Here is an 18,504-nt window from a genome sequence, read left to right as displayed (position 1 = left end):
TGTGTGTGAGGAGAAAATGCTTGTTTGAAATAGTTTGTGTGTGTCATTATCTTCAAAATCTATTTCCACCAAGATCTAGATAGATTATTTACTGATATAGCCCAATTAAACATATCTCATATTTGTCTATTGGAGGATGGAAAGACAATTGATTTTCTTTACTGTATACATTATAATCATAAGACATAATTTTTTTTTTTTTTTATTTGTTCATGTCATTTCACAGTTAACTTTGAGTCTTGCTAGATATGTGTACGGAACTTCAATGTGTTGTTCCTCATCTTGTTCTCGTAGTTTTCGTCAAATGTCTCATTTTGAGCCACAGTGAATTGGTTCTTCCAGTCACCAACTTTCCCTGCAAATGACCAGAGGGAATTTTCACTGCATGTTCTCAAAACACAAACTCTCAACACGTACAAAACAACTGCTCTGACAAAACTCTGTCTTACAAATTTCCATCATCACCCACAGACGTTTAGGATCAATTCTTACCTTTGCGCATGAATGGAAAGATCTTCTGATTCATCACAAGATCAGTGGAGTAGTTGGCCATGGGGTTTGCCTTCATGGCGTCAAACTGTACTCCTCCCCTGATGCTCTCTCTCTCCTCTGCTGTAGTGGACAAACCCAGGAAGGAGCAGAGGCGCTCCATCTCACGACCTGTGTCCTAATGAACACACACACACAAACACAGACACACACACACACACTCATCCAATTACACATACAGACATGCTTCAGCCCCTGGTGTAATGCAACATGAGGACCCCACACACACACTCATGTAGTTACACATACACACATGCTTCAGGTCCGAGTCTTAATTAGCCACACCACCCAGCACACACACTAAGTTTGGAGCAAGGGGCTTGCGAAAGGACAGAGATGAGAGTGTGGGCATACAGTCCTTTACTCCCACCATATTCACTCTACCCGAGTTCCAGTGGCACGAGAGGCTCATGATGACCTTCAACTGGTTCAAGCCACAGGGACCTGCAAAACAGCAGTTACCCTGGGCTGCCACATGGAGGCATTGTTGGTGAGGGAGCGGCTATGTACTGACCACAGAAGGCTTACACATCACTTCCTGAACCCCGGGTGGGGTGGCCAGGAGTGGAAGCTACAGGAGGGGAAATTGCAGGCATCTCTACATGCAATGGCTTGCTTAGCTAGTAGACTGCACTAGGCACATCACAACAGCCTGCTGACAGTGCAGCCAGCCATTCAGCACACACATAAACACACACACACACACACACACACACACACAGCGCTACAGTGTGTGTGACCTGCTGTTTCTCTTTTACAGCAGCACAGATACTGTTCTGCTCTACTCTGTTCTGCTTACCTCCACCATATCTTCATAGAACATGTAAAGAATATTTGAGCAGGTCTGCTTCTTCTTCCACCAGCCAGTCACATGGTCAAACCAGGAGCCAAAAACCACTGGTTGGAATTAGAAGGGTACACAGCATAATGTGTGTGTGTGTGTGTGTGTGTGTGTGTGTGTGTGTGTTCGTGTGAAAGAGAGAAACAGAGATAGTTTCATGTAGGATTGTACAAGTCAAACGTTCCTTATCCTTATTCATTCATGTATTTAAAAGTTATCATTACTTTTTCCATCCATAAACCTTTGCAGAAAACTGTTCCAGTCCTTAGGTTCCGGCTGCGCCATGTTCATGCGATCAAAATGGTAGTAAGAGACAGCGTTGTCTTTAGCATTACGGGCCACGTACACCATCTGTAGAGAGAGCAATAGTATCTTTTGTCAGTCTTACTCTTTGAGGGGAAGACAGAACGAGTGAATACTGAACATTACCCTGCAGTTCTGTTCCCAGAAGCTCTTTGGCACAAACTGAATAGGCAGATGAGTCTTGATAAGTCGTGGACGGGTGGGAAGAGTGTCAAGTGCCTCTACGCCTGTGCGTGAAGAATGAGTATTTGTTCGTTTCATTTCAACTTTGGCACTTGTTCATTAATAACATATTGAAAACAGATGAACATTGTTGACACTGGCGAGTAAATCACCCTTTTTGTACAAAGACACCTTAAAGGAAAATTCCGGTATTTAGCACTTTGAGTCCCTTTTCTGGTTTGTTTGGAATGAAATGGAGTGGTGGACACCGAAATTTTGACGATTGGTCCAGTCTCGACTTTTCTGACTCGTTTTGAATCGCCTTTGACTACTTCAGAGTGGCTGCCTACAGGCATGCACAAACATGTCCTTAAAACAACCTTTAATGTTCGTTTTCAAAACTGTGCAACTCACCTAGTGGTTAGTGGCAAAACAAGTAGCATAGCGAAATACAGTTTCTGTCGTGTTTTATTTGGCATTTTGCAAAATCCCATTGATTTCTGTTGGAAGACTCATTGCACGTTGATATTACTGCGCCACTGGAAAGGGAAACGGGGCGGTTTACATCGCGTCTTTCCGCGAGACCTTCTTTTACTGTCTATGCTTCAGGCTCAAATATTGAGCGGAAGTTTATACGCGATTGTGAGGTGTCTGAAAAAAATGTTCCACAATAGCAAATAAGACGGCTGGAAATCATACATTGCGCCGATATATTTGATTTTAATAATCAACGAACACCACTAGGACCAATCGTCAAAATTTCAGTGTCCACCACTCTACACTGTAAAAAATAATAAGTAATGGTTACTTGAAAAAAGGGTGGAAACTCGTTGCCTTAAATAAGTTAAGTAAACAAAACTTTTCTCTTTCAAGTTATGTTTACTTGATGTCTACAAGTAATGCTTACTTAGAAGAAGTTATCCTTACTTAAGACTTTAAAGTTCTGGTTACTTACTTCCAACTAGTAAAGTTTACTTCATGCCCTCAAGTAAAGCTTACTTGAAACAAAGTTGTATTTACTACTGTTAAATGAGTTACCCTTACTTTGAGTTGTAAAGGGTACTTTATGTTGGATAGTAAAGTTTACTTGCAGAATATACACAAATAGTTGGCACTATTAGATTAGATAACTTTATTGTCATTTTGCAGAGTTTTGCATCTAACTAGAAGTGCAAAAAAAGCAATGCAATGTGATATACAAAGACAGGTGGTGCATAGACAGGATAGGAAATATGCGGTGTAAACAGTAGTATACAGTTGGTTTACAGAAGGTGGTTTAGAGTAATATAAATTAGGTATAAATATGTGCAGTGTATTAGCAGAATAAATATGGATATATTTGGTATGAACCATATAGACATATATGTACAGTATACAGCTATGTGCAGTGTGGTAACAGTACTGTAGTGCAGAAACAGTAACATTATAACAGTAGTAAGAATACGTGTATGTGCAGGATGAATAGTATGAAGAGCAGTAGAAAATGGAATGGCTATATGTGTAATTACAGTATGTACATTTGTAAATAAATAGAACACTATGGGTGGGATAGGGTAGTGCAATTGTCCTTGGTGTTGGGTGTCCCCGTCAAGGTTTCCATGGTCATGGTGGACACCTCAACAGGCACAGGCAAGGAGGCATCGGGGGGGGGGCTTAGTTGGTTGGTTGTCACCGGGATGCACAGCTAGAGTTCAGTAGGGTGACAGCCGCCAGGGAAGGAGCTTCCTCTGAACCTGCTGGTTTGGGTGCAGAGAGACCTGTAACGCCTCCCAGAGGGGAGTGGGGTGAACAGTCTGTGGTTAAGGTGAGAACAGTCTTTGATGATGCTGCGCGCCTTACGCAAGCATCACTTGCCCTGGATGGCCTTGATGGAGGGGAGTGAGGAACCGGTGATCGTTGGCCAGTTTTCACCACCCTCTGCAGTTTTTCGGGTCGTATTCTGGTGTAACCTCCATGTTTCAATCAGTAGTGTTTGAGCAACTGACCTCTGACTTCACATCCAAACAAGCACAACTTACATGTCCAGTTCATTGCTCTGCATTTTCAGTTTTCCAACTGAAAAAGAGGGCCAAATTATTATCAATATGCATCTATTGGCCATGTTTAACTAAAACAGCTGATTAAGTTTATCACATTAAATGTTAATTTAAATTATTTCTCCAGAGACCTAATTAATACTGTTAAGCTAAAAATATTATGATTTGGCAACTTAATTTTCTCTATTGCTTCAGGCCTAGTACATTTATCACAATAGAATTTAAAATATCAATCATACGTTGGAATTATATGATGCCATTTTGCACCTCAATAACGGCACATTCGTTCAAATTCCACACACTGCAACCTAAGTCCTCTTGCTAAATCACAACGAAAGATTTTAGATAAAAGACCATGGCTTTCTCAGTCAGTAAGGTTATGAGTCCAATTATCCTAATTGTTTTATCAATACAGTAGGAATATCGACGTAAACCATACACAGTTTAATCTTTACACGTTTTGAATCAACTTAGCATGCTAGCAAGCGTTTCTCATGAGAAATGGCTAACGTTAGAACTAAACTTCATTAAGAGAGCTCATGAAGACAACTGCTATTGGCAAATTTATACAGCCTAGTTTTAGACCCCAGAAGCCACCACTTCCTCATAACCCGATAACAAAAATATCAAAGGGCTTGAATACCTAGAATATTTGTTTTCTGCTCAACATGGTCTGAGGCAGTGTTAACAAAGATCTTTGGTGTTAACTCGCATAGCTGCTATCAGTTAGCTGCAAACTGTTAGCAGCTAGCGCATATATCGGCCACTTAGCAAGTTGAACTTAACATTACCCCAGTTGTTAATGAAACCGAATGTACAGTTTTGCACAAATGCTGTTAGTTCAACCTATACTGTAAACATTTGACACATTAATACATACTGTAAACTTACCGGACAGAGCAAGTCACTGGTGAAGCTGTTACACTCCCATCCCAAAAGTCAGCCACACCGTAACACTGCCGACCGTTGGCTGTGGAATCCAGAATGCTCCCTCTGCAACTGTGCTTGGCTGTGTGCACTCGCGTGAGTTCAGTTTACTCAGGTCTGAGTTGTGAAGCTTACTCGTGTATCTCAAGTTTTAGACCCCATTGTTGCAAGTTCGGCACATTACTAATGTTACTCTAGTAAGAACACTAGGTCAGCCTATAGTAAGTAAAGTGTTACTGCAGTAAGATGTAGTGTTATTTTTTACAGTGTAGTTCATCCAAAACAAACCAGAAAAGAGGATCAAAGTGCTAAATACCGAAATTTTCCTTTAAGTAGAACTTTGTGCAAAAGAGTACATAATCTGCCCAGCTGGCTCAGGAGAGGAAAGGGCAAATAAAACAATAAACAAAGAAAAGGAGATTCTGTAGAAGGACAATTAAATACCAGCACAAAAGTAGGAGCACAACATTTACAGGTCATCCCTGCTAATTATAACAACTTGTAATGTAACAACACAAATTACTTCCTATTTTTCTTCTCTTTTTTTGCGCATATCAATGTTTATTACTAAGAAGTATTAGAATTGCCAATTGGCATTTGTGTCCCCTCAGTGTGTGTAAGAAAAGGTGGTAAAAGCTCAGTTGGTAAAGCCCAATGTCATGGGATCTGGGTGAAATGCAGCCAGACCTGTGCAGTAGTTAGGAATGACAAGCTCAAGGAAAGGTACTCGTTCATATAACGGCAGAGACTTCTCTCTCTCCTTATCTTTCTGCTTAAAGTAAAGCAAGTCCAGGATGTAAGACATCCAAGTGGTGCCTAAGAGGAGAAGAACAGAAAATCGGTTAGGTTGGAAAGTTAAAGAAACAGTAAAAAATACCTTTGCAACATTAGTTTCACTTAATCCAGAGTTAGATAAGAGGATACATACCCTTATTTTCTCTATGCAAGCAATAACCCAGTCTGACACCATTAGTCTTAGTACAATCCACTGGAAGTAGGTTACACCAGTTAGCCTCTAGCTAGCCTAAAAGGGAACTATACGCTAACAACCCACCTCCAGTGAATTATGCTAAGCTATGCTAATGGTGTCAGACTGGGATGTTGCATGCACAGAGAAGGGTATGTATCCTCTTATCTAACTTTAGGCTAGATATAAATAAGCTAATTTCCCCAAAAGTTATCAGGTTCCTTTAAGTTAAACGCATTATACAAAACAAGTTTGTAATGAAGTGAACAGATAGTACACACACACAGCTGAAACACAAACAAACACACCTGCTTTTGGATAAGTGGCTATGAGTATATCATCAGGTAGAGCCTTAAAATTTTGAACATTTTCCCAGTTGTCCGTGAAATAGTGTGTCATAGAGACTCCATGGAACTCAAAGAGTTCAGGGCGTTCAACATCTGCCATCACCTAAATGAGGATTAAATCATATTATAGTTGGTAAGTTTTCAACCTACAGTGGACTCCTCATGGTCTATGCATCAAATATAAAAAAAGTTATTGTTAAACAAGAACTGGTAAGCCTTCTGAGAGGTCTGACTTATTTGGTTTTCATGCAGAGACAGCAACAGTTAAGAACCCTCTGCAAAAGCACAATAAACCATTTCATATCACTAATAACTACAAAGTCCCTCTGCTTCCTAGGATTTCTTCCCTTGGCCTCAACTACCTCTACTTCACAGTTTGATCTGATTGAAAACTCACTGTGGTTGAAAACGTGTTGAGAAAGAACTTGTCAAATAAGTCCTCTTCTTCTCTTCGCTCTGCCACTTTCTGTCAATGGTGTGTCTGAGTCATGCGCATGCTCTACTGATTCCTTATCCACACCCTTCTTTCTCCACTCACGGCGCTGTCATGGGTCAACCAGAAATACCTCAATGGACAGTTGACGCATTGATCTTCCCTGTGCAGGTTTCGTAAAATATGTGCTGTGCAATATAGCTATGTTTAGTACAGATTAGGTTTCACATTACAAGTAGTGTGTGTGTGTGTGTGTGTGTGATCTTTCTAGGCCTGCTTTATTGAACAGTGTATTGAACTCTGGACGAAGTGTCATAGACATAACCTTTGAACTTTTACTGATTGGGAGTGTGTGTTAAGCAACACATATTTGCAACTTGACTGGTTGATAGGTATAGTATCATTGCTCCACCACGCCCATACGTGTGTGTCTGTGTGTGTGTGTGTGTGTGTGTGTGTGCGTGCCCTTCCCCTTCATTTCACAAGAATTTTACCCACGACAGTGCCTTTACAGTGACAGTAAATAATGAAGTACGCCATCCACCCAGTTCCTGCATAGACAGACATCAAAGAATGCCAGCAGGAGTCTGTGTGCCCCCCTGTGGGATTTTGTGCTATAGCATCTAAATCCTTTCGACCAACCTAAAGTGTTGACCCCATGGCCCAAGCCCAAGCGTCCCACAGGAGCAGCTGGAGCTACATACTTTATGCCAGGTGAGAACTGTTTGTCTGCTTTGAGGCTCAAAAAGAGGGCCATGCACTGTAAGTAAACTTTCACACTGGCTTGTGGAGGTTATCACTTCAGCTAATTCATGGATTGGGATAAATGCATAGACCAAATTTCCCTCACAGGATAAAAGAGTATATACTTATAAGTAAGTATAAATACTCTTTTGATCCCGTGAGGGAAATTTGGTCTCTGCATTTATTCCAATCTGTGAATTAGTGAAACACACTCAGCACACAGTGAACACACAGTGAGGTGAAGCACACACTAATCCCGGCGCAGTGAGCTGCCTGCTACAACAGCGGCGCTCAGGTGAGGGGTTAGGTGCTTTGCTCAAGGGCACTTCAGCCGTTCCTACTGGTCGGGGTTCGAACCGGCAACCCTCCGGTTGCAAGTCCGAAGCGCTAACCAGTAGGCCACGGCTGCCTCTCCAATTTATACTATTCATCCCTACTTATACTTATACAAGGCTCAGACGTACCTCCAACACTTAATGGTTGTGTTGCAGCATCCTGTAAGAGCATTGAACATATCTGTGTAAGTGCAAGCTGTGTTTTGTGCGATACCTTTGCCCACATGTATAACCGGCATTGGTAGCCTGCTCTGTGCTTTTAGCTTCACACGGATGACTGGTCTCAGTCTCTAATGTCAAATGTGCTCAATGTGAACAACAGGAGCCCACAGCTCACACTGATCGCTCTGTGTTGTCGGCCTCCCGCCAGTACCTGCTACCATTTTGCTACAGTTCTACACCAGACGTGTGTAAGACACACAAGCACACACACATAAACACAAACACGTACTACACGCATGCACGCACAAACACACCCACACACAAACACAATACGCGCACACACAAACACACATAAAAACTCACACAGTAGTAAAGCAGGTACACACACACACACATAAAACACACACACACACCATTACCCCGAGACACACACTCACAGGCGAACACACACACACACACACACACCATTACCCCCCCACACACACACACACACAAACATGCGCACACACAAACACACATAAAAACTCACAGTAGTAAAGCAGGCACACACACACACTCACAAGGGAACACACACACAAAGAAAGCACACATATACACAAAAGCAAACGCACACATGAACATATAGGCCTACACAAACGCAAACACACTCATTTACATACACAAAAGTTGCAAGGGGATGAAGTAGGAGACTACGGAAGTGCATTAGGGCCACATATTTTTGACAATTCTGAGAAAAAATCTCTTTTTAGATTAAAGTCACAAATATGTGACAAATAAAGTCATAAATATGAGATTAAAGCCAGAATTTCTAAACATATTTGAGATAAAAGTTTATAAAATTTCGAGAAACAAAGTCAGAAATAATTTCTGAGATTAAAGTAAGAAATTCTACCGCTTTTCGGTGCATCTAGTTAAATTAATGATATGTTAACCAATCAATGTCTTCAACTAAGAAATCTATCCAATCGCTTTATTACATGAACTTCTCTGACCACTAGTATTGCTGTGCGTCATTGACATGAGAGTTCTCGTCACACCCACTCCGGCCTTCCGAGGCCCTCTAATGTTTTTTCAACCTTCACCAGTCTCTCGGTCCACACAGGGGCACCTTCACTTTTGCGGTGCATCAGGCATCGGCTTTTAGAATCATACAGTAAATTAAATTATTCCTACGTCCACATCATGTCCGTTCTGTCAATCAGCAGGCTAGCGCCTAGGCTCTTTAATTCAACGGTAAGATGACATTACTGCTGGCTTGAATTTATTCTGTTAAAGCTGCTATCTAACGTTAGCTAACCTTAGCAAACTTAGCTGGCTATCTACGTTTTCTAGCTTAAGTTAACAGTTAGCTCCTAGCAAAGTTCATCTGACAAGTAATTTAGCAGACTGCTTAGAGAACTGTACGCGTTAAGTCATGATATGAGCAAAGATAATGGTTTGGAATATGCAGCTTGTTGTTTCAGGTATCACGGGTCCATTTTAAGCGTAGTATTTTTCTCGAACTGAGTCAAAAAGGAGTGTCAGTAGCTTGCTATCAGGATAGCTAGGAACTTCTGAAGACCACGCAAGTTGTTAACGTTAGTTGCTTGTCCTGCCTGGAAATGTCCTTGCTGGAGAATGTTAGTTTAATTACTTCAGGTAAACTGTCATGTGCTTAGGCAGTTTTTCCAACCTTGACCACTCATCCATAACGTTAGCATTCGTAAGTGGCCAGTAGAAAACCAGTGGATGATCATGCTATGAACGAGTTGGCTAACGTTAACTTCTTGAATGTAGGTTAACGTAGGTTACGTTAGCAGTAACGTTACTAGCCTGTCTCAAACTTGATATGCTCACTGACTTATCCTTAGTGTTATGTAAGCATTGGCCTTGGTGCAAGTAAAGTACTATGTGCTAGCTAGCCAGCTTTGACTTCCAAGATTCATTTTTTTTTCATCAAGGTTTTTTTAGCAAGGAATGTGAATTGAGCGGTCAATAGACGGGCTGAATTACTAAAGGCAAACTTGGGGTAGAACTAGTGTTGAATTTTCTACAGCTGTGGTTGCAGTGACCTTCGGTGATTAATTTTGGCGACCCTTTTTATGGCCTTATTCGGTGCGTGTAAGTTCCATGGTCCCAAAATGAAGAAAAAAATGGATGTCGCCATCTGTCACGCAGTAGTTTAAGTATATCGCACATTCTAAAGTAATCTAGACGTAGAATGAGATATTCAAAAGCCTGTGTCATATTGCCTATGATGAATGTAGACTTCCTCAGCGTTATAGGCTAGATGTGGCATGCTGGCCCAAATTCAGCTGCAGCAATAAATATTTTCTTTCCTTATTTGATTATTGGAGTTTTGGAGATTTACTTACAGTGAAAGAATAGTGAGTAAGAGATTTGTCAAGGACATGTTAGAAGGCCTAGAATCTGATAACTTGGTCATTTGTAGTGCCAGTCTCACCGGGGTTTTAACAAATGTTACCCAGTCTTTTCTTTGTTGATGTGTTGTTCAGGACCTGACAGATGTTTGCCTCCTACCTTCAAACCCACTCAGCTTCACCGTTATTTCTCTAGTATATTAGGACTGAATCTGAAACCCGACCATAGGCTTTATGTGGCCTAGATCTAGTCTACTGGAAGATGACAGGAGAGGAGTTACATATGTAGCAATTTGGACCTAGTTGAGTAGGGTTTCATAAAGAGTGACAAGGCATGTGGACTCTGTGGGGACAGACAGAACCATGTAAGCCGACGTCTATCATGGTGGCACTTAGTAGTGGTGCCTAACTTAGCAGGACTCTACCCTCTGTTTAATATGTCTCATGCATTTAATGTTGAAAGTTCACTCTCAGTGTTTCAGTCTTAGCAGAGCTTTTATGACTTATGGAACCACTAGGCTTGTAATGCACATTTATCTCAGGATAACTTCCAAATCACTTGATGAATTGTCCAGCAAATGGTTGTTGTGTGGTGAATCATAATCTTAAAAGGAACCAATATTATTAATGAGGTCTTTAATTGGAACTTGTGTGAACATTGATGTTTTTTTGTTTGCCTCAGAAGACCCTACATTTATGTGTCCAAAAGGATCTTATATTTATTTTTTTCTAATTATGGAACAGCTATTGTAATGACAGAAAGTTAATGTGAATTTCTGTGCTGTTCTGTGTGGTTCTAGAATGCATCTGTCCTTGTTGCAGCCAGACATGCCAGCGCATCAACAGTAAGTACCACTGGATTCTCTGTTAAATGTCCAGGGCCTGCCCAAAGCATACGCTTGGGGCCACCAGTGTGGAAATGAATTAAATGGTTGAATTTCACTGTGAAACTCCATGACATGTTAAAGTTTAACCATAGTTTGAAATCCCTGCTTGCTTGCTTGAGCGAGTTTGGTTAAGAATGTGAAGCTTGTGAGGTGCACTGTTCACGAAAACTACTCAGGAGTCTGAAGTCAACCTGAGACCGATACATGTTCACAGAATTCTTTCTGCTTCTGTTTGTGTTGCAGAACCTTAAAGATGTTCTTGTAGACCTCATTCCCAAAGAACAAACACGAATCAAGAACTTCAAGCAACAACATGGCAAAACTAACATTGGCCAGATCACTGTGGATATGGTGAGAGATTGCCTTCTAATTAACAAATCATTGCATTGGAGTCTGTATATGTATGGTAATAACTACTATGTATGTTTCATGTCCTGTGTGATGAGGAGTATAATATTAAAATACCATGTGCACAGAGAGCACGAAGACTACTCTTTCATACCTGTGAATTATTTTGCTAGTGTTTCAGTGCAAAGTACATTTAAAAATGTTGAAACACTGGGACATTGTTTGAGTAATGTGTCTGGGCAGTGTTCCTTTTTATTGTGGTTCTGGCATGTTCCCATTGATATTGGGCAACAATTTATTTTATGGAGAACTTTAAATCATCAGTAGGCAAATCGCCACGATCATCCGATCAGAATAAATGGAACTAGTCATGTTTTTGCCCAGTAACATTGCTTAAAAAGTTGCCCCATGTATCAAAGGTCCTTGCCATCTTATTTACATCTGCAGCCGTAGCAACAACTCTATCTGCTCGTTCTCGCTCTGACCATTTGTGGTACACAACATACAGGAGTCTTATTCTATGCAGCTTCCTGACTCTTACTTATCTTCTTTCATATGTATCTTCTATGTGGCAGATGTATGGCGGGATGAGAGGTATGAAGGGGCTGGTGTATGAAACATCTGTGTTGGACCCAGATGAGGTGAGCATCGTTTAAGCAACACCCACATGTGTACACTATGTGTTTGGACCGTGTGCACTTGGTGGTATTGATCATGCAACCTTGAAGAATTTGATATGCAGTGAACCTAAACAAACCTGTTCAAATATGCTCTGCACATCCGTCTGGAGACCTTCTCACGGAAGCTGATTTCTGAATCACCATTTACTCAGAGACCAATCAATCACAGCCGCTAATTTGGCATTGGGTGGGCTTCTTATGATAAGGCAGAAGAGTTCAGTTGAACACAGCCAATGGCTGTGCTGATGGCGTCCGTGTTGAGCTATATGGACATACTGTACATTTTATTTGGCTTTGAGTAAACAACTGCATGTTTACAAAAAAGATTTGTTTTCTGCACTATCAATCAATTAAGACTTGAGAAGGTGTTTGGTGTTAGCCAGGCTAGTGTTTTAGCTTTTAACAGCATCAGTTCTTATAAAAGCTGAAAAACTGCCTGTGCTTGTTTTATGACTCAGAAGTAGGTGAGCTGCCTGAGTGCAGTCACACCCCTGACTCTCCTCTCATACCCTGCAGGGCATCCGTTTCCGTGGCTACAGCATCCCGGAATGCCAGGAGCTGCTTCCCAAAGCTGCCGGCGGACAGGAGCCTCTGCCCGAGGGCCTCTTCTGGCTGCTGGTCACTGGGCAGGTGCCCAACGAAGAGCAGGTGAGCTCCAACCTCAGCAAGTCATACTGTCTCACCACTACAGCCCCTCCTTCAGTGAATCGAGCTCATTCTGGTGCCCGGTGTTGATTGACGCAGGTCAGCTGGCTGTCGAAGGAGTGGGCGAAGCGCGCGGCTCTGCCCTCCCACGTGGTCACCATGCTGGACAACTTCCCCACCAACCTGCACCCCATGTCCCAGTTCAGCGCCGCCATCACAGCACTCAACAGTGAGAGCAGCTTTGCCCGAGCCTACGCGGAAGGAGTCAACAAGGCCAAGTACTGGGAGGTCAGTTACAGTCAGTCAACAGATTCCGGAGACTCACGCATCATCACGTAACCTACCCATGTCTAGACTTTCGTGCACCACACTTGGTTATTGGGCTCATTGGCTTAGGATCTATGTCCCTATCTGTTTTCTCAAGTCTAATAGCCTTGCAGTGCTGTTCTGATCATGTCCTCTGTGGTTCCATTCTTAACTGTTGTCATCCAAGATGTCTCCATGTGTTCCATCTCCTCATTGCAGTTTGTCTATGAAGACTCCATGGACTTGATCGCCAAGCTCCCCTGTGTGGCGGCCAAGATCTACCGCAACCTGTACCGCGAGGGCAGCAGCATCGGCGCCATCGACTCCAACCTGGACTGGTCCCACAACTTCACCAACATGCTGGGCTACACCGACGCCCAGTTCACAGAGCTCATGCGCCTCTACCTCACCATCCACAGGTCAGTCACGCGCCCACCATTCTGACCTCTTGTGAGGCAAATCTGCTTTCACATTTACACTTAGTCATTTAGCTGGTGCTTTTGTCCCATGCGACTTACAAAAAGGGAGTGATAATCAAAATACAGTGTGGCTACGGCGTATTAGTGCCGCAATAAGTGCTACTCGCATGGAATAGAATGACCGTTAAAGCGAAGTTTAGTAAAGGGAAGAATAAGTGGGATAGTCAGGATAGGTTAAGCAGCTCCAGTTGTTATTAGTGCTAACAGAGGAGGTAGGCTAGTAGGTAGGCGTTCACTTTGAGTTCAAGGTGGTTTTGGAAACCTCTTTTTACTCTTTTTTTTTTTTTTTTTCCCTCTCGTGTGTTTCTCTGATATAGTGACCACGAGGGAGGTAATGTGAGTGCCCATACCAGCCATTTGGTGGGCAGTGCCCTCTCCGACCCCTATCTGTCCTTCAGCGCCGCCATGAATGGCCTTGCCGGGCCCCTACATGGACTGGCTAATCAGGTTAGTCTGTGGGCGGCCACAGCATTTCTGATTTTGGAACTGGTTTTACTGAAAGATGTCAAGTGTTGCAGTTATGCATGGCATGAGTGAGCCATGAGAAGAGGGGAAACTGTATGGGGGGGGAGTGTGGGTGCGCGCGCATGTGTGTGTGCGCGTTTTTGCGTGTGTGTTTGAGTGCGATGAGCTGGAAATGGTGGTGTGAAGCTCACGGCTGCCTCTGCTGCAGGAGGTGCTGGTGTGGCTGACGGCGCTGCAGAAGGAGATGGGTGGAGAGGTGTCGGACGAGAAGATGAGGGACTACATCTGGAACACGCTCAAGTCTGGCAGGGTGAGTCAGCAAACTCAATCCTCACCCATCATGTCAGTACAGCATTTTGCTCAAGAGTGTATAATACAAGAATGGACGATTTCTTGTAAGTGGTGCAGAAATCCTGCTCATTGAGATTTAGAGTACTCTTCAGTATTGTGATGTTAAGCTTTTTTCTCTCAAACCAGAACTGTCTTATTCTCTGATTGTCTCACCTCCCTTTGACATACTTTGACTTAGGTGGTACCAGGTTACGGTCACGCTGTTTTGAGGAAGACCGACCCACGCTACACGTGTCAGCGTGAGTTTGCCCTGAAGCACCTGCCCAATGACCCCATGTTCAAGCTGGTGGCACAGCTCTACAAGATTGTTCCCAACGTGCTGCTGGAACAGGGCAAGGCCAAGAACCCCTGGCCCAACGTGGACGCACACAGCGGTGTCCTGCTGCAGGTCAGTCCACTAAAAGAGAACGTCGTTGATAAGGCCTCGTGTGTGGCCACTCTCACTAACTGTGCGATTGAGTGAACTTTTTAAGATTATAGATACAGATTATATACTTACTATATACCTTTGACGTTTTTATCTAAAGTGACTTACAAATATCAATTATTATAAGGGCCGGTCTCCCTATGGGTGTTTAAGTGCTTTTCTCAAGGGTACAATGGTGACAACCCACAACTTTTCTGGCTTCTGCATGCTAGCCCAGCTCCTTAGCCACTATGCTAGCGTCGTAGCGTAGCGTGATTACACTAATGGTTGCTCTAATGCAGCCATCACCAAATGGCGGACCGCGGTCCGAGTCCGGACCGTGACGTGATCCTATCTGGACCCAGACCATAATAGCCTAATTTAGATTTTCACGTAAGATTTCAAAGCTGCGCTAAATGTTTCGTTGGTTAGGATAACAGCATTTACTTCAGGAGCTTCAGGAACAATCATTTCGCTTGCTGCTACTCAATTAGCTTTATCAGAATTACACAATTCTGATAAAGTCGAGTCAGTGAGTAAAGTAGCCTACTATGGAGAAGAGACTGATAGCCTGAAACGAGCGAGGAGACGGGACGGGACGAGAAACAATCAGACGGATATCTAAGTTAACGATAAGTAAGTTATTTTCAAATCATCGATTGCTCAAAGAGAAGAAAGCTAGACAGCGAGAACAGAGCTTTATATAACGATACGGGGGCAACACCACGCAAAACTGTCACGTCCGTAACGGCAACTAAATATGGATGTGACAGTTTTGCGTGGAATTGCCCTGGACCTCTTCTATATATTCTGAGACGGGCGATTTTAAGCGCCAATTTGAAGCACCTCTACTAGACAAAGCATATATTTTGAGCAAGCATAGGGTAGGCTAGGCCCATTCAACAGTGAAATGAGACCACAGAATATTTTTACGATTTAAGAAGGCAATACGATTGATCCACCACAATCTAGTTAAGCCTACATGCATTCACTGCTTAACAATGTGATACTGGGTTTCCAGGATTTCGGGTCAACATAAAAAAAACTAAAAAAATTTAAATTAAACTTGCTGATTAATGGGTTCAAGGATCCAGCTGTGGAATATCCATCATTGTCTCAGCTCAAATTGTATTTTTAGTTCACGATAAGATCTTAAAAATAGCCAAGGCTAGGCCTACTCAGTTTTTCTCCCCAATTAGGCTACTCTTATCTTGCCTTATTTCTTGCCTTTTAGGCTACTTATTTTATTTCACATTAAACATTAGGCTTAGGCCTACAATCTTCTATTTCTTGAATTTAATCTATTTATCTACAACTAGGCTCCATCCATCCATCCTAATATTATACATACATACATATACATAGCCTAAACACGCACGTTAAACATTATGATGCTCCGGACCTTTGCTTGAGGAAATTTTCCGTAACTGGACCTCGCTGAAGATTAATTGAATACCCCTGGTCTAATGCCTCTCTGCTCTCTGCTCTGCTGTCTCCTGCAGTACTACGGCATGACGGAGATGAACTACTACACGGTGCTGTTCGGCGTGTCCCGGGCGCTGGGCGTGCTGGCCCAGCTCATCTGGAGCCGAGCGCTGGGCTTCCCCCTGGAGCGCCCCAAATCCATGAGCAGCGACGGACTCATGAAGCTCGTGGGAGCCAAGTCTGGATAAAGCTCGAGGGATGGGCTTGGCCGGGCCGGGCTGGGCCATTATATTGGGAAAATGAAGGAAAATTATACAAAACAAAGATAAAAAAAAAAAACACCAGGCAATATTGGAAAGGGATTCTGAGAGACACTGTTCACTTGAAGAAGGGCCATCACCGTTTTCCCTATGGTGAAAGTGAGCTGCTCGACCACCCCATTCATTTCCTATGAGCACATAATCAACATGAAGGCAGGGAGCTGAGAGGGAGGGTGGGAGGGAGTGGATGGACATCACATCATGCATCATGTGCTGTTTCAAATCCTCATCACTTAGTCCACTGGTCTGTCCCTGCTGAAGTCACCACTGTAAGTTTAGTTCCAGTTGTGCTTGTCCTTTTTTCTTTTTTTTTGTGGATGCGACTTGTAGGGATTGCGCCAGAACAGATGACCGCTAGTTTGGTAAATGGTCATTTGGCTGGGTTAGTGAGTTGGCATAACATTCTTTTTGTCTGCTGGATTATTTTGTCATTTGGTTACAGTTGAGTCATTTGAGTTGCCTCTGTATGTACAATGCAGCATTGTGATCAGATCAATGATCAGCATTGCTAATACGTCCCCTAGAAAATATTTAAGGCGCGGTTTTATGCACTCGGTTATTCCCATTTTTCTTCCTCCCACATCTCATCCCAACATCTCGGTTCTGTCACAGAAGTCAGAGGTAGTTTTTCAACCCTATGCTGCAGTGCGGTCTGCCACTCGCTTGTCAGTGACCACTACATCATCCTCCCAACGCGCCGACTCCTGCTAGCAACGTCCGTCTTCGTGAGGTGACGTCTCAAACACAAAAGCAGTTTTTATCATTATTTTTATTTATGTATGGGATTATGATCTAGGGTCATCAGGTTTTTAAGGGTCAGCTTTGCGTGACTTAAAACAGGGAAAACAACAGACTCAGGTTCATTGTCGAAGTCCAGCATTCATCAGGTACTCACATGCACAGCCTCAGTGTAAAGCCACAATCCAATGACATGAGCAACAGAGAGCACAGGGCTCTAGGATCTTATCTTGTATGTTTTTGTTTTTATCATGTCTAAGTATGTGTGTTTATTGTATGCGAGTCCGTCAGTGATCGGCTACTCCAAAATGAGCACTTGCTTAGTTAAATTGCCCGCTGCAAGCATAGGTTTAAAGCTAGAGCCCCACTAATGGAGTCTAACTGGACCCTGCAGTCTGGTGGTAAGAAAAGTAGCCTTATGTGTTCTGTGCATAGTTTGGCTGTCAGACTTCTGTACTGAAGTGAAATATAGTCTTGTATGATCAGTTATCTGAGGATGTAGTGATTTGTTTTGGCGCCTAATGTATTTATTTTGTATATGTAGTACGTATTGATGTGTTCATATACCATATAGCCAGCGTATAGGTTTGGAGAGAGGATCCAGAGGCGGCTTTAATATGACCACTCGATTGACCTTGTTAGAGGTCACTCAGAGCAGTTCCATTCTTTTGCTCATGTGCTCGTGGATGCTCCCTTCACTCACTGCTGAGGGTCCTGGTTTGCTCCAAGGCTTTGGCTGGCGCATGTGAAGTGCTCCCTGTGACTTGTCCTACTTCAGCACTCCAGAGCTACACTACATGACTCTACCACATATATTTATATTTCTTATATCTGTAGGTCTGTAAACTCGTACATTATTTTGTGTGTGTGTGTGTTTTTTTTTTTTTTTTTTTTGCCATGTAGTTTTAGATGTAAAGGTTTGGAGTAAATACCGAGGCCGCGCAGCTACACTGGAGTTAAATGGCGGGTGTCACAGTCAGGGACTGAATCCATGGGGAATAAGGCAGAATGGCATTCTAGAACAATACAAATCAAAATAGGCAGGGGGGGGGGAAGGAAGAGGAAAATAAATAAAATGTTTTTATTGACAAGACCTGTCTCTCTGTGTACTATTTGTATCGGTTATCGTGTTCGTTAGCGGTGGTACAAGTTACTCAGGAGAGGTTTTTCAAAATGTGTCAACCTGTGAAGTACCCCGCGACTCTTAAAGCGATCAGTCTGAGGACAGAGGAATGGTCTGTGATCGAGCTTTGATGTGGGAATTCGTCTTCTGTGAAGATACAGGTAG

At 42.8% G+C, this 18,504-nt stretch overlaps 2 protein-coding genes across 2 annotated transcripts; one reads left to right on the top strand and one right to left on the bottom strand.

Annotated features, from left to right (window-relative positions):
- Positions 1-5: 5 nt before the first annotated feature.
- On the bottom strand, positions 6-6,848 carry LOC125295680 (cytosolic sulfotransferase 2-like). The gene is made up of 8 exons (XM_048245038.1): positions 6,530-6,848; positions 6,094-6,235; positions 5,506-5,634; positions 1,820-1,920; positions 1,615-1,741; positions 1,349-1,446; positions 493-667; positions 6-355 (listed from the first exon to the last, which is right to left on the bottom strand). Exons 2-8 carry the CDS (start codon positions 6,230-6,232, stop codon positions 243-245), a joined length of 882 nt encoding a protein of 293 aa, XP_048100995.1. The 5' UTR covers positions 6,233-6,235; positions 6,530-6,848; the 3' UTR covers positions 6-242.
- Positions 6,849-8,875: 2,027 nt separating this feature from the next.
- On the top strand, positions 8,876-16,593 carry LOC125295678 (citrate synthase, mitochondrial-like). The gene is made up of 11 exons (XM_048245034.1): positions 8,876-9,039; positions 10,967-11,011; positions 11,297-11,404; positions 11,977-12,042; positions 12,598-12,729; positions 12,826-13,014; positions 13,252-13,451; positions 13,829-13,958; positions 14,185-14,286; positions 14,506-14,715; positions 16,236-16,593. The coding sequence occupies exons 1-11, from the start codon at positions 8,989-8,991 to the stop codon at positions 16,404-16,406; spliced, it is 1,404 nt and encodes a 467-aa protein (XP_048100991.1). The 5' UTR covers positions 8,876-8,988; the 3' UTR covers positions 16,407-16,593.
- Positions 16,594-18,504: the final 1,911 nt, after the last annotated feature.

This window comes from Alosa alosa, chromosome 6 (assembly GCF_017589495.1).
Source record: "Alosa alosa isolate M-15738 ecotype Scorff River chromosome 6, AALO_Geno_1.1, whole genome shotgun sequence".
NCBI classification, from domain to species: Eukaryota; Metazoa; Chordata; class Actinopteri; order Clupeiformes; family Clupeidae; genus Alosa; species Alosa alosa.
Note: the sequence above shows the minus strand (reverse complement) of the source record. Positions and strands in the feature narration are given on the sequence as shown.